General features: G+C 34.9%; 2 protein-coding genes across 3 annotated transcripts in view; one reads left to right on the forward strand and one right to left on the reverse strand.

Annotated features, from left to right (window-relative positions):
* The window catches only part of LOC128214194 (serine/threonine-protein kinase 31-like), a 38,580-nt gene extending 33,208 nt beyond the window's left edge, over positions 1-5,372 (reverse strand). Inside the window, exons 1-5 of the mRNA XM_052920538.1 lie at positions 5,258-5,372; positions 2,691-2,785; positions 2,051-2,161; positions 1,431-1,483; positions 899-963 (exon numbers count right to left, since the gene is read on the reverse strand). Coding sequence (XP_052776498.1) covers positions 899-963; positions 1,431-1,483; positions 2,051-2,161; positions 2,691-2,785; positions 5,258-5,329 — 396 coding nt within the window. The 5' untranslated portion in view covers positions 5,330-5,372. The remainder of the gene's footprint in view (positions 1-898; positions 964-1,430; positions 1,484-2,050; positions 2,162-2,690; positions 2,786-5,257) is intronic.
* A 3,668-nt stretch (positions 5,373-9,040) lies between these two features.
* On the forward strand, positions 9,041-13,717 carry LOC128221349 (palmitoyltransferase ZDHHC4-like). Of its 2 annotated transcripts, XM_052929948.1 has the most exons (7): positions 9,041-9,136; positions 9,627-9,763; positions 10,494-10,567; positions 10,972-11,141; positions 11,875-12,009; positions 12,382-12,626; positions 13,255-13,717. In XM_052929948.1, the coding sequence occupies exons 2-7, from the start codon at positions 9,635-9,637 to the stop codon at positions 13,615-13,617; spliced, it is 1,116 nt and encodes a 371-aa protein (XP_052785908.1). In that variant the 5' UTR covers positions 9,041-9,136; positions 9,627-9,634; the 3' UTR covers positions 13,618-13,717. The 2 variants fall into 2 exon arrangements, with proteins under 2 accessions (XP_052785908.1, XP_052785914.1); XM_052929954.1 differs by lacking the exon at positions 9,041-9,136 and having other exon boundaries at positions 9,705-9,763; positions 10,494-10,545.
* The last annotated feature ends 429 nt before the right edge of the window (positions 13,718-14,146 follow it).

A 14,146-nucleotide genomic window follows, 5' to 3' on the forward strand; every position in this document is an offset into this window, starting at 1 on the left:
AATGTTTTGTCTTCACTGCTAATCAAGCTTGGCGATATTGCTCAAATCGCCTTGATGATACGAAGGACATGTGCTAGTTATGTGCTTAAAACTGTTTCCATGTTTTCAATGTAACACTCTTGCGTACAAAAATTAACTGAAAGTGTATGGTTTAACGTTTAAGGATATATGTCCTGTATTGTTGTACAATACCTAAGACAAAAGCGACGTTTAGACATGGTGTCGTTTTCTATAAATATATTTCGTAAAAATCAATCCCAGAACGAGGCTGCAAGTCCCACGTTGGCGCATATCGTCATTTAACCGGAACAAACGCAATTCCCTGATCTTATTTTGCATTTTTTACAAAAATGAATGCAGAGGTTTGTTTTTTTTTGTTAAAGATATATTGCTTTTTCTTGGGATATATTTTGTAAATGGGAAATTCAGAGGCTAATTTGTGGAACAATAAGGGTCCGTCGCGTGTACCGAATACGACCAGGAAGGGTAACAGGGCCCCCACTATTACTTTAGTGAATAATAATAGTTTACTGCAATTCTTAAAGGTTCATTTTGGTGTTCGAATATTCGAATATTCGATCGAAAGAATTACCGAATATTCGAATATCACTTTTGCCATTCGTTTGCATCCCTAAAAAAAACACAATAATTACAACCTGACAATAGCCTCATGTTAAAAGCTTTCAATCCCGATTTCATGATTATTCCTGAACTTTAGAACCCCAGATGTATGTATATGGGCACAGGGCTGCAAACTACACAGGCAATACTTGACAAGCGGATAAGGCTGATATGCAAATTCGCACAAATTTGCGAATAAATCTCGAGGCACAAACATTGAATGTGAATATCAATATCTCCAGTAAGAGGGCGGTACAATCATATACTCCATAGTTACCTCGTTCTGATCCTGCATTGATGGTGCACCAAAACCCCCTCCCCCTCCTCCTCCATCAACAGAGTCTGGAATTATAACAAACAATTAATCCTTCAAAAGGCAGTTTGTTTTTTTCTCAGAATATCAAAGGTTTCTCTGGTTTCCTCCACAACACAAGACCCCACTCTCGCATTGTGCCCAACAAGAGTGACTTAGCATAAGTTAATATAACTTTCTTCACAATCCTTGTACAATAAATATACTTTAATTTGAACATTGTAGCTTCCAATTTTCAAGGTCAGAGTAAAACCGTGCCAAACAATTGTATTTCAATATGTACAAAAATGTATTAGAAATGGACTTTTCAGCAAAAATTATAGTACTTTTATGAAATTGACCAAAATAAGTGGGTTTGAACTTGATTGATCGAATGGCGCCTGTGATCAAATTTCAATATGTTTCATTCTATATATTTTTTAAATATTAAAAAGAAGCTTGGTACATGACGTTAGCAATTTAAAAAGAAAAAGATTCGGCATGGAACAAATCAAACCTGTATCGGAATGTCGACTGGTAGGCCCCTTAGATCTATCATCGCCTCTTGGACTGCAAAATAAACGACAAGTGGTCAAAATCAAACAGATGTACATATGGATACAATTCCACACCTGACCAAACTAAACTGTAGGCCGACAAATGACATTTCTTACACGTGATCACAAATATGAACTAAAAATTCAATACCTGTCACAAGAAGGCAGAAAAATTACAAAACTATTCACTTATATACACTAGTACATGTATTGAATGTGGTCCATGAGGTGTTCGTATATAATTTCAATAACCCGAGTTGTGGGTGCAACTATGACTAGAAAAGTGGATCTCATGCTTGTTCATAATTTAATTTCTTATATCAATCATAACTATAACCAGGCATGATCATGTTTTAAAGCCTTGAGTAATGTTAGGATTTTAATTATGATATCTAAAGTAGGGGTTTCCTGTGTTTAAACTGGTTTCACTGCCTTTTTATACCCTTTATGAAAATAATAAACAGTCAAAAACCTAATTTTCATAATACATTCATTGCCAACATAAAAATCATTATGCCATTAAGTGGGTGTTCAAACAGTAAATGTAGAGTCCCTAAGCATGAATGGAAAACATCATTACCCTCTGCGGTCTTCGGAGATTTTCACAGCAATTTCTGAGCCCTGAATATTCTTTCTGTCCATTTCTCGCACAGCTTTCTCTGCATCAGGCTGGCACAGAAACTTGACAAACCTGGAGTTGGTGAATATTGTATTTTAACACCAATAAACTTTACTTTTTATTAATTAAATCAAACATCAAGCCTAAAATGGACAATTATTTTAAAATTTACATTAAACTTTAAAGCCGGTATATGTTTTGTACTCACTTTAACAACAAGCTCTAAATGTACAATAATTCTAATTCTCTCCCTAATTAATCTATCTATCTATCTATCTATCTATCTATCTATCTATCCTATCCTATCCTATCCTATCCTATCCTATCCTATCCTATCCTATCCTATCCTATCTATCTATCTATCTAATCTATCCATCCATCCATCTATCCATCCATCTATCCTATCCTATCCTATCCTATCCTATCCTATCCTATCCTATCCTATCCTATCCTATCCTATCCTATCCTATCCTATCCATCTATCCATCTATCTATCTATATCTATCTATCTATCTATCTATAAAGCTTGAAAAATCCATCTGAAAAGGACAAAAGATGTTCTACCGTACAGCTTTTTTTTTTACCTCCTAAAAATACTTACGCAAATTTGTTGTAGGGAGGTTTGACTTTTGAGGACTCTTTCACAATAATGCCACCAATCTCCCCAAATGGTGTGAACAGTTTGCCAACATTTTTCTGTAAATAAATTTAAATTTTGCATGAAACTCCGCTAGATTTATGATTTATTGCAATAGATTTCACACACAAAGGATTGATATTTCAGGTCTTCTGACAGGGAAAAAAACACTAATATTTTAATAATTTCCTCATTTGCAGGAGAAGGAAAAGCTTGTTCTTTTAAGCGTAAAATTTTTCAATTTTTTTATGTAAAGCGATAATTTTTTTCTCAAGATGGCTTATTTCGCGACGCAAGATTTTCCCCAAATGTCTAAGATCTCAATTGACCATGCCCCATGTGAGAATTTGTGGATTTTATGACATTATCATATTTTTGAAACACAAATCACAACCTTTGAACTTAGCATTCGAGGCAAGCTTACACATTTTACAAAATAACACTTAAAATTGCCATGAAAAAGATAAATGAAAAGAAAAACTGGCAATTGCCGGCTACTGCTTCCCACCAGTATGTACATTTTATTCAGTTCCTACAATTATTTTTTTCTGTGGAAAATGCCCAAGTTTTTTCCTTGCACAGTGCCGCTGTTAACAACTTGGGAATGTATTGAATAAAGTGAAAGAAAGACTGTATGCCCAAACGTGGGGTTTGAAACCCCGACCCACAGTCGACACCACAGCCTCATCTCTATAAAAGCTAGCTCAACAGCAAGGTTGTTGGAAGTGCCCTTAATGGCTGACACTACATTCCTGCCTCTTTGAGACCATACAGGAACCCCCTAAACCTGGATGATCTGACCTGAACAGGTTCCATTGCCACTTGTTACCGCCCCATTACATTCAGGCAATACCAAATTACTTCTGACACCATTAAAGTGAAAGAAAGAGTGTATGCCCAAACGGGGGGTTTGAATCCTGTACCTTTCGACTCGCATTCAACACCACAACAGCATCCATAAAAGCTAGCTCAACAGCAAGGCAGTTGGAAGTGCCCTACATAAATATTGATCACACCTAAAATAAGGATCAAACACAGGCTGACTATAGATTTACTGCACATTATTAAATCCCTTCTTATTGATCGAGATATTCTGCTCATCCACATTCTGACCAAATGTGGTGATGATTTGACAAAGACTTTTAAGTCATTGATGGCTCATCTTAATGGATACAGAGTTCGAATTGAACTTTTAATATACTCGCAGTTTTGTGCAAGTGCTTAAACTTTCAACCAAAGCCAGACACTCTTTCGCATTTTTTTAAGGAAAACCTTTGTGTTTGCTAGGAAAAGGTATATTTTGTATGGAAAACTATGGTTTAAGGTATATTAAGTGTAACTGTTTTAATAAATGTTCATGTAATAGTACATTTAACGATATCATTCCTTTCTTCATCTGTGTTGAGCGTCAATTTAATGTTCAACTCCCTCTTCCACATCGAAACAGTTTTATCGGACGGATTATTTCATTGTGGCTTCTTCTTTTTGGAACCGATTAATCATTGCCATCAGCCATCGGCGTTTTAAAAATCAAAAAGTAGGCATTTCTAAAATTTTTGATCGCATTTTGCGAGTGTGTGAGTGCTAAATTCGAACCCTGGGATTGCGCCGGCCCCACCCCACAGGTAAAACTACAATATTTCCCATTCTTTGAAATAGCATATAGAAATGATCAAATCCATGTGCTCATGTAAATCCGACTCAATTCAAACAGTGTCAGTGCAATGCTAGTCCAAATAATTGTACGTTGACGGATTTTTTTTAGATTTTTGATATGGCAAATCCTTCACGTACAAATTGTTTAGTATCAAAAGTGGGTAGTTGTTCCGATCAGGATTCCGGGTTAAAGCATATGGCGTCTATAAAATATCATAAAAACAAGATATATTACCAGATAATGTTATTTTATATTAGTTCCGTACACAAAAAATAAATATCCAACTTATAATTATGAGTTTGACGGCTTTTCTTCATTTCATTCTGTCAAAACATAACGATATATACATGAAGGGCACCTGCAAGGCTTCAGGGCACAGTTTTAAATCGCTCGGAACATTTCGGCCATGGCCGAGTTATTACGATTGTATAACGAGGTCTATCTCGAAGCTTTGTCGGAGGAGGCCGAGTTATTACGAGTGTATCGAGTTGTTCCCCTTCGCATAATTGTTTTCTGTGTCAGTCAACTTTCGTTTTATTGGAAAGGTAAACAACTTGTTTTAATGCATTAAATGCTTGTTTAGTGCAAAATAGCATTTCACTTACATGGTAAAATATGAATATAACTCTTTATGATCAATTTCAACCATAAAATACTTCACTTAAAACAATTTCAATATTTTTAAAACACCCCCGTTTTTTGCACATTCCCGTTTAGACGTTAGGGATTGGAAGAATCCCGTATAAAACGTCTAATATTTTAGACTAGTGCAATGCCAGCAATAAATTTCAGAAGGGCTCACATAAAATAAGCAACATTGAAGTCTTGACATTTAGGTACAGTTATGCTATTTAGACTAAAACGATAAACAAACCTCTGTAGCATCTTGTGGGAGGTTGCCAACAAACACATCAAATGTTTTACTGGACTTTCTAGCCATATTCATATTTTATTTATTTTCATCAAAACGCATGTACAGTATGTTTGACTGGTTTACAAGCGCGGGAGTTGTGCTACTAACGTGCGAAAATATACTTGAAAGAGCTTTACAACAACCGCAAACCACCCTGCGACAGAGCATTGGCACTGACCTACATGTTTAAACCGTTTATAGGTCCGTTGCGATATGTATAAAATATATCTAAGTCAATATTTTACAGTCTCAAGTGTTGTACATCTTTTTTTAAAATCGACTCTAACAAGCCGCACATTGGCCGAAGCCAAGTAGAGTGTAAATGAGACATTTCTATAAACAGTGTTCCTTTTAAAAAAAAAGAGAGACAAGGCAATGCACAGACTCGATCACATCAAATCTAGAAAAATCATTATTACAAACATAAGTATCGTATTGCCAGTAGGGGATGAGGGGTGGTGGGGGCGGCGCGGTTACCCCTTGAAATCTTCCAAGTTAACTTTTTATTGCAATATACATATGTAGGAGCAAAAGTAATAAAATACACATAAAATCAACGATTTTGAAATGGATTTTGTTAAAAATGTATCCCCAAAAAACCCTGCCAACACTTTGAACCAAATAAAATTCGTTTCTGCGGGATGGGCGCAAGTCAACCATTTCTTGGGGTAGCACCCCCAAAGAAACCTGCCAACACTTGGTAATGAAAAATAAAAATCGGTTCTGCGGGAGGGGCGCAAGTCAAAAGATATGGCCGCTAAGTTACACACCCCTCTAACGTCAAACCATTGAACCGCTCCTGATTATCTGATCTCCCTCACCGGAATGTAGTGAGAGTTCCTCCCCCCCCCCCCCCCCTCCACCAGCTGGTACACTAATTTTCGGCCCATTTTTGGCGGTATTCCGGATGCCAATGTTACCCGGACACCATATTCCGCTAAACAAGACAAATGAAAAATGAATTACAGTAGTAAAATTACCTTCATTTATAAGTAAAGTGTCAATCTGGCACCATTGACTTAGGATGCATATGAAGCCAATTATTATTGTTTGGCTCATGGGAAGGGTTTTCCGACCCTTCTTGAACTGGGTCACGGAAATAAACTGTTTTGGAAATTAATTGTTTCGTTTCTTTTATCTGTTTAAACTGCCAATCTTTCAAATGTCCTTCATTATTTACATGATTATATTACTTATTATTTTATTAAAAATAACTTTACTATATAGACTTTTTTTTCTGTGGGTACATTGGTCTTTAAATTGTGAAATTTCACAAGAATTAAAATTCTAATCATTGATCTATTCGAATTTCACGGGATTTTTTCACAGTTAGATGGAAGACAATTGTCATATCATACTGAGCACTCAAATCATGGTCCGCAAGTTTCTCAACATGGTCCGTAATGTCACCTAATATGGTCCGTTATGTCTGGTCCCTAATGTCCATGGTCCGTAATGTCCGTAATGCCTTGAAATCCAACGTGAATTTCGGGAATCGCCGCTGGTCTCGTTGATTCGATGAAGAAGTGAAATCTAATAATATTGGAATAAATAAATTATTCAAAATGATATGTACATATAAAACAAAGTGTATCAATTTAATTGAGTATATGGATGTCGTACGTTTGTACAGTACATCTCTAAAACGAAAGGAAAAACGTATAAATTCTACGCGGTCTACATGTATAACTAACATTGCTTCAATACCTTTGACCTTTTGGTGTAGTTTTACGTAGCATTGTATGGTCTGTACAGGCCAGCGTGATTCTGACTGAATTGTATGAAAATCGTCGAAAAAAAGTAAACTTATTTGATAACTCGTATGTTTCTGGTAGTATGTGATATGCACATGTACACATATCGTCATCACCATTTGTTGCTATTATATAATAATTAGTATTATAATTATATCTTCAACGTACCCATTCAAGACCGTGAACAAATGTAGTTGTTTTTTTATTACGCCGCAAAATATGTTATAACTTGCAGCCTTCTATAATAATGATAATAAAAAATCCTTTCGATATGTACATGTATTTATAGTTTGCTTGTCAAATCCTATTATGCATCACGCAAAAACTATGTCATGTCATACACGTTTGAGTCAATAGGATCTCAAATTAAATAGTAGACCTTAAAGAAGTGAAAGGTAGTTTGTATACTTGGTGGTCACCCAACCACATGTAACTCCACTAAAGTTAGGATGATTGAGAAATTGGGCCGTAATTTCTGTAGGTGTTTTAATAATAATAATAATAATAATAATAATAATAATAATAATAACAATAATAATAGCGGGAATATAGGAAATACAAGTTGTTTGATCGGTAACCTAAATACTCTTGGGTATATGAACATATTAAAAAAGGATATTAGTTAATGTTTTCATATTGTGTGTAGTGTAGGTGTCAAGGTTATTTTGGCTAAAAATAGGAAGGAAAATGAGTCCTTGATTAATAACATCGCCGAAATAGCAAGCCTTAAGTATTTTCGATAAAGTGATACATATATATTTTGGTGACGTCATAACATTGTTTTACTGCTTTTGAAGAGAAAACACATGTTATAAATATATTATCACATTTGTGTCCATTTTTAATATTAAACTTGTTGCACATAATGATAATGGTTGGTAGAGTTCGCTAAGTATCAATCTGTGCAACTTATTAAACACTTTCAATTAACATTTATATCTTATCCTCTATTTAGCATTGTCATAATATGGACCCGAAACTTCATGATGGATTACTGGCACAAATTGCAATTTGTTCGAGTTATTGGATCAAAATAAGTTATTGTTGCTAAAAGTACATGAAATGTAAAAGGTCAATAAATCCAGTAAGAACATTTCTACACTGCTAAATGTAAAATGCCCGGACACAAGCATGTGTACTATGACCTTTAAAGTCTCGTGTGACCTTGACCTTTGAGGTATGGACCCGGGTCAAGGTCACTGCACATATTCTCAATGAGGACAACATTTGTACCAAGTAATATGGTAATCCATCAATGCATAAGTAAGTTATAGCGCGGACACGAGCATGTGTACTCTGTCCATTAAATGTCTCATGTGTCCTTGACCTTTGAGGTATGGACCCGGGTCAAGGTCACTGCACATCTTCTCAATGGGGACAATATTTGTACCAAGTAATATCGTAATCCATCAATGCATAAGTAAGTTATAGCGCGGACACGAGCATGAATAGTCTGACCTTTAAATGTCTCGTGTGACCTTGACCTTTGAGGTATGGAGCCGGGTCAAGGCCACTGCACATCGTCTCAATGAGGACAACATTTGTACCAATTAAGTAATATGGTAATCCATTGATGCATAAATAAGTTATAGCGCGGACACGAGCATGTGTACTCTGACCTTTGAATGTCTTGTGTGACCTTGACCTTTGAGGTATGGACCCGGGTCAAGGTCACTGCACATCATGTCAATAAGGACAACATTTGTACCAAGTAATATGGTATTCCATCCATGCATAAGTAAGTTATAGCCCGGACACGAAATGTTACAGCCAGACGGACAGACGGACGGACGGACTGACAGACGGACATAGATAGAAGTGCATTCCTAAAATCTCCTCCCCACTCCGTGGCGGGGGATTAATAATAACTGGGACCAATAACAAAATCCTTCTCACAGATAATAATAACACCCTCAAACTTTACGTTCTTTACCACTGAAACTACTGTTGCACTTTAGTATTACAGATTCGCGAACCCGTCTGTAAACAGAAAATGTTTTATAAAATTTGCACCATGTTAATGGAGAAAATCAAGAATGTTCAACGTTTTAGATACAATTTAACAACTTAAAAGAGTTAACATCTGGTAATACTATTTATTGTGCTTAAATCTGTATAGGAAGATAGAGTAGCCAATTGAAAATCTTAATTTAAATATGGTATGCGCTGTTTATGTCCGAATTATAGGGTCGTCAAATTATATATGATGTAATTTCGGATGAAATCCTGTTCGGATACATATACACTATTATGTAGTACAACCTTGCAAGTTGATGTATGCAGTACAAAACTCGTATAGAATTTCATATTTGGAACAACAGTAGAACAATGAACAATTGTCAATCCTTTCAAGTATGTTATTCAGACATTTAGCTTGAAAACACTTTGTAGTGAAACTTTGCAACATCTAAAAAGAAAATACTAATTTCCTTTCAACGATTGTCATCCTACATAAAGTTGATCAGAGGTGTCAATTATTTGATTATTATCTATTGTGCTTGGTCAGGAAACGGTTAAATACACAAGAGGTATGCATTTTATTACTTAATAACTCTTTTATTTATTGTACATTTCAGATTTCATCATGGATTTCCTGTTGATGCTAATTATCTACTGCATTTTGTTCATTGTTGGAACCCTATGTGTGTTGTATAGGGATGCCCAGTTGCTAAATTCTGGCCCCATTGGAGTATTAAAAGATTTTGTTATTGAGGTGAGTCTATTCATGCAATTTAATACCTGTAATACCTGTAATCTTCAGGCCGTAAATTTAGCTTTCGCTATCGTGGCCCCTCTGGTAAATGTCTTCTTTAGTGGTTTCTCAACTGAGTGCGGTTATGTTAACATAAAAACTTTTTTCTATTCCAATGTTCAATATTAAGCATTGATTTAAACTGGTTTATTTAAATGAAATATGTTTTGTATACCATATACACGATAGGGAAAACCTTTTACTCTTATGTGCCAAATATGGGCAGTGGCAACCTCTTTTTATCACTTGAGACGATAGTAATTTGCAATTATTTGAACTTCACTGTGTCATACATGCCTTATTTCTGAGAGGCTTCCCAGGGGATTTCGGTCTGAATTCCAGGGGATTTTGATATTACACCAGGGGATTTTTACGCGACGAAAATTTGCGCAATATCTGCATTTATAATATAAGAATATATACAGAAATAAATTACAATAATTTTTGGACTTAGTCATCATGGTCCTTCATGGAATTTCACACTCATAATATTATTGATGCTTTCCACTGTCAATTTTAAGCAAGTCTTGAAGAAGAAAAAAAAAAACACCGGGGGGATATGGCATGTATGCTGTGTTGGGGCAAAGCTAACGATTATTTATTGCTTACAATGTTGAAACACAAAATTTCTACAAAAAAAACAAAGTGTAGGTATAAACAAATGTTTAAAAAGTGTTTAATTCATTTTCAGACTTTCAACAGACTAATTCCACAATCATTACAGAATGGATGTTTCAATCTGTGTGAGTATCTTCTGTATAGAAGGTGAGATCTTATTTTTATTATCACGAAAAATTTAAGAAAAAAATACATGAGGTAATATTAAACAGTATTAAGCAAAAGATTTAAATCATTTATATTAACAATGAAAAAATAACCCCTGCATTACCTTGTTGACTACAACACAATTGCTATGGCAGTACCTTGACTTTTCCCCTTAAAAACAGACAAGTTTCTTATAAGATAATATTGGAGGAAAGCATTGTTATTGTGTTTTCTCTCCCTAAAATGGCGCTGAAATCGGGCCTCATTCACAATTCCCAAAATGCTATTTTATCACAAAAGTGGTAGCAAAATTCAAGATGAAATTTTCATGATTCACAAAAGATTGGGGAAAAACACTGATGCAACTGCAAATATGATATGTAAACTTCTATCATTCATTTCAGGAACAGTTTTTTCCAGCTGATATTCGCTGTGCTCCTGTTGCTAGCCCATGCAGTTTGGGTGGTGGATATGTTGCCCATCCTGTATCACCACTACCCTGCCCATAATCACACCTTCTGGCCATTTGTGGCGGTGTTTGTAAACTATTATTGCTGGCACAAGGCATGGACAGGTACATGTATATAGTTTACCATTTGACAATAATAATACTTAGTGTTTGCAATTGCATTTTGCCAAATTGGATGGCTTTTTTGCGAAAGCTGCCATACATTTATGTTGATAAATCGGCAGTCAGCCGTAAATGATTTTTATCAGTGTAGTGGGAAGAATTAAACAGCTATGGAAAATATGATTTTGATAACTAAGCTGGTTAAAAGGTTTTAAGTATTCATTTACAAAAATAGAATGGTTAGGGGATGAGTAACATCTTTTTTGGTAAAAACATACTAATGGCTTTAAACATACTAATGGCTTTTAACCATTACTTAAAATAAACCACTGATCTAATATGCATAATATATTACGGAATAAATAAAGTGAAGTCATAAATGATGTCACCATATGAAATAATGTCTTGCATTTTTTAGATTTATAACCGCTTAACGTGTGTAATATCTTTTCATGTGACGTCCTAAATGAACAGCTTTGTTGATTGCATTTCAGGAATATTGCACTATAAGTTATCAAGAAAGGATCTATGATATTAACAAAATATTGCATGCATGATTAATTATTACAAAAAAATCTCTTAAACATGTTTTCCAAAATTGATAACTGATTTAATTAATTTGAGAATTCATCATGTTTTTTTTTAATGAGCACAGCAGAAATATCCTATATGTTAACCTATATGTTTACTTTCTCCTGTTCCACTGCATATGACAATGAATGTTCCTTCTTACAAGGTGACCCAGGGACAATTACGATGAAAAGCGTGAACAAATACATGCAGGTGTACCAGTATGATAATGTGTTGTATGAGTCTGGAAAAAAATGTTCCACCTGCCAACTGCCTAAACCAGCACGATCAAAACACTGCAGTGAGTATATATAGTGTGGATATTTTGTCTCTATTCACCTCCTGAAAAAGTATATATATTTCCCCTGCCAAGGAGCATTGACATCTTAACGAATAACGTTTAGCAATTGAAGCAATATAGTTCATGAATATTACCATAGTATTGATCAATAAAAGGTTTGAAAACAAGTTGAACATTATATGAATCATGTTAGTGTAGTTCCCCTTTTTACTAAAACACTATTTTTCTCCTATCGAAGGAGCCCTACCAGGACTGATTACAAATATTCAGGCATATGTAAGCAATTGCAAATATTCGGGCATATGTAACTGATTACAAATGTTCAGGCATATGCAAATGTTCAGGCATATGTAACCAATTGCAAATTTTCAGGCATATGTAACAGATGTGTGCACCGCTTTGACCACCACTGCATATGGACAAACAACTGTGTTGGAGGACTAAATCACCGTTACTTCATTCTCTTCATGGCCACGCTGCTAGCTATGTTTATGCAGGGAATTTATGTGGGTACTGGATGCATTCTGGACTTCGCACATGAAACAAGACTGTTCAAGGCCTCATTTCGAGATGATGATGGTCAAATTATGCCAATCACAGTATCTATAGCATTTCAGGTTTGTTGACTGGTTTTTCAATTTGAATTAAATTATTTATTCAGAATGTATGCTTTGTTTACTAAAGTTATTTATTAAACATATTCAAATTGTCTGTTTAAGGTGAAACTAAGAAACGAATGCTTTGGTCTAAGGTTTCTACAATTCCTTTTGAACATTTAGGATTAAGTAAAATTTAGAATCTGTAAGAAAGCCCATTATTAAAGCTGCACTCTCACAGATTTACCGTTTTGACTTTTTAAATTTTTGTCTTGGAATAAGCAAATTTTTGCGTAAATATCTGCAAACCACTAAAATAAGACTGCTGACAAAAGATCAGATCGCAGATTTTCATATTTCTGTTCGAAAATTATTATTTTTTGGCAAGAAAAATGCATAAAATATCAATTTTTGAACTTAAATATAAAAATCTGCGATCTATTTTTTTGTCAGCAGTCTTATATAACTCGTTTCTATGCATTTTCGAAAAAATTGACTCGTTCCAAGACCAAAAATAAAAAAAGTTTTCAAAACGTTCGATCTGTGAGAGTGCAGCTTTAAATCTGAAAGCTTAATCTATTATGAAGAATTTCATATTGATCTAAAAAGTATATTCTTTTCTGAAAAGACATTTAACTTTTTCTTTCAGCATCTGTTCATGGCCCTACCACGCCTTGTGTTTCTCGTCATAGCAGTAATAGTCCTTACAATCCTGGTTGGAATTTTCTTCTGCCACCATCTGTACCTCATCTTTACCAACCAAACAACCAATGAGAGGCACAAGCTGCAGGAATTCAAATACCAGATGGACCAATCAAATTCAACCTACCAATCAGAGACTATTGATTGGTCAAGGCAATCAAAGTGTGATAAACATAGTGGTAATAGGTCTAATGACAAAAGAAATGTTTTACATTCAAATTGCAGACCTTATTCTAGAGGAATTTTAAATAATTTTCTTGAAGTATTTTTGCCCCATAAGTTTATACACTCTAGAATAAAACAAAATTGATAATCAGACAATTATTTTTTACAAAAACTGTACATGGTATCTCAGTTAATAATTGACAATCATGACATGTGATAGGTTTTGAATAAATTTATAATGTTGACTTGCTGTTCATTTATTCAGTTTCAAAGTTCCTAGAGTGAGGTTATTACTGTGATATATACATAAACATGTTAATCATTCTATACCTTAATTATACGTCCAAATGTAGACTCCGCTTTTCAAATATACAACACTTTTTCTGTATTGTATACAGTGAAACTGCGTTCCCTCAAACAAGCGGTCGTTCGAGAACCGGCGTTCCCTCGAGGTCGGAGCTTGGTCCCGAACTTTTTTCCTTCTTTTTTCATATAAAATATACCCACGCTGCGTCGAAACCTATTTATGTCGAGCAGTCGAGCAATATCCTCGGTCCCAAGTACACAAATCGAGCACAAAACCTTATGGCTCCCTCGAGGACATAATTTCACACTTTTTCCCGAACGCGTGTTCCAAAATAAACAAACAATTGCCAGGTGTTAAAATTTTCGCA

Source organism: Mya arenaria, chromosome 2, assembly GCF_026914265.1.
Source record: "Mya arenaria isolate MELC-2E11 chromosome 2, ASM2691426v1".
In the NCBI taxonomy this organism is placed as follows: Eukaryota; Metazoa; Mollusca; class Bivalvia; order Myida; family Myidae; genus Mya; species Mya arenaria.

Bases quoted from the DNA above. Each gene is read 5' to 3' on its own strand.
- LOC128221349 (XM_052929948.1), top strand. From the start codon at position 9,635: ATGGATTTCCTGTTGATGCTAATTATCTACTGCATTTTGTTCATTGTT. The intron at 9,764-10,493 runs GTGAGTCTATTC...ATTCATTTTCAG, and splicing joins TAAAAGATTTTGTTATTGAG to ACTTTCAACAGACTAATTCC. The intron at 12,627-13,254 runs GTTTGTTGACTG...TTTTTCTTTCAG, and splicing joins CAGTATCTATAGCATTTCAG to CATCTGTTCATGGCCCTACC.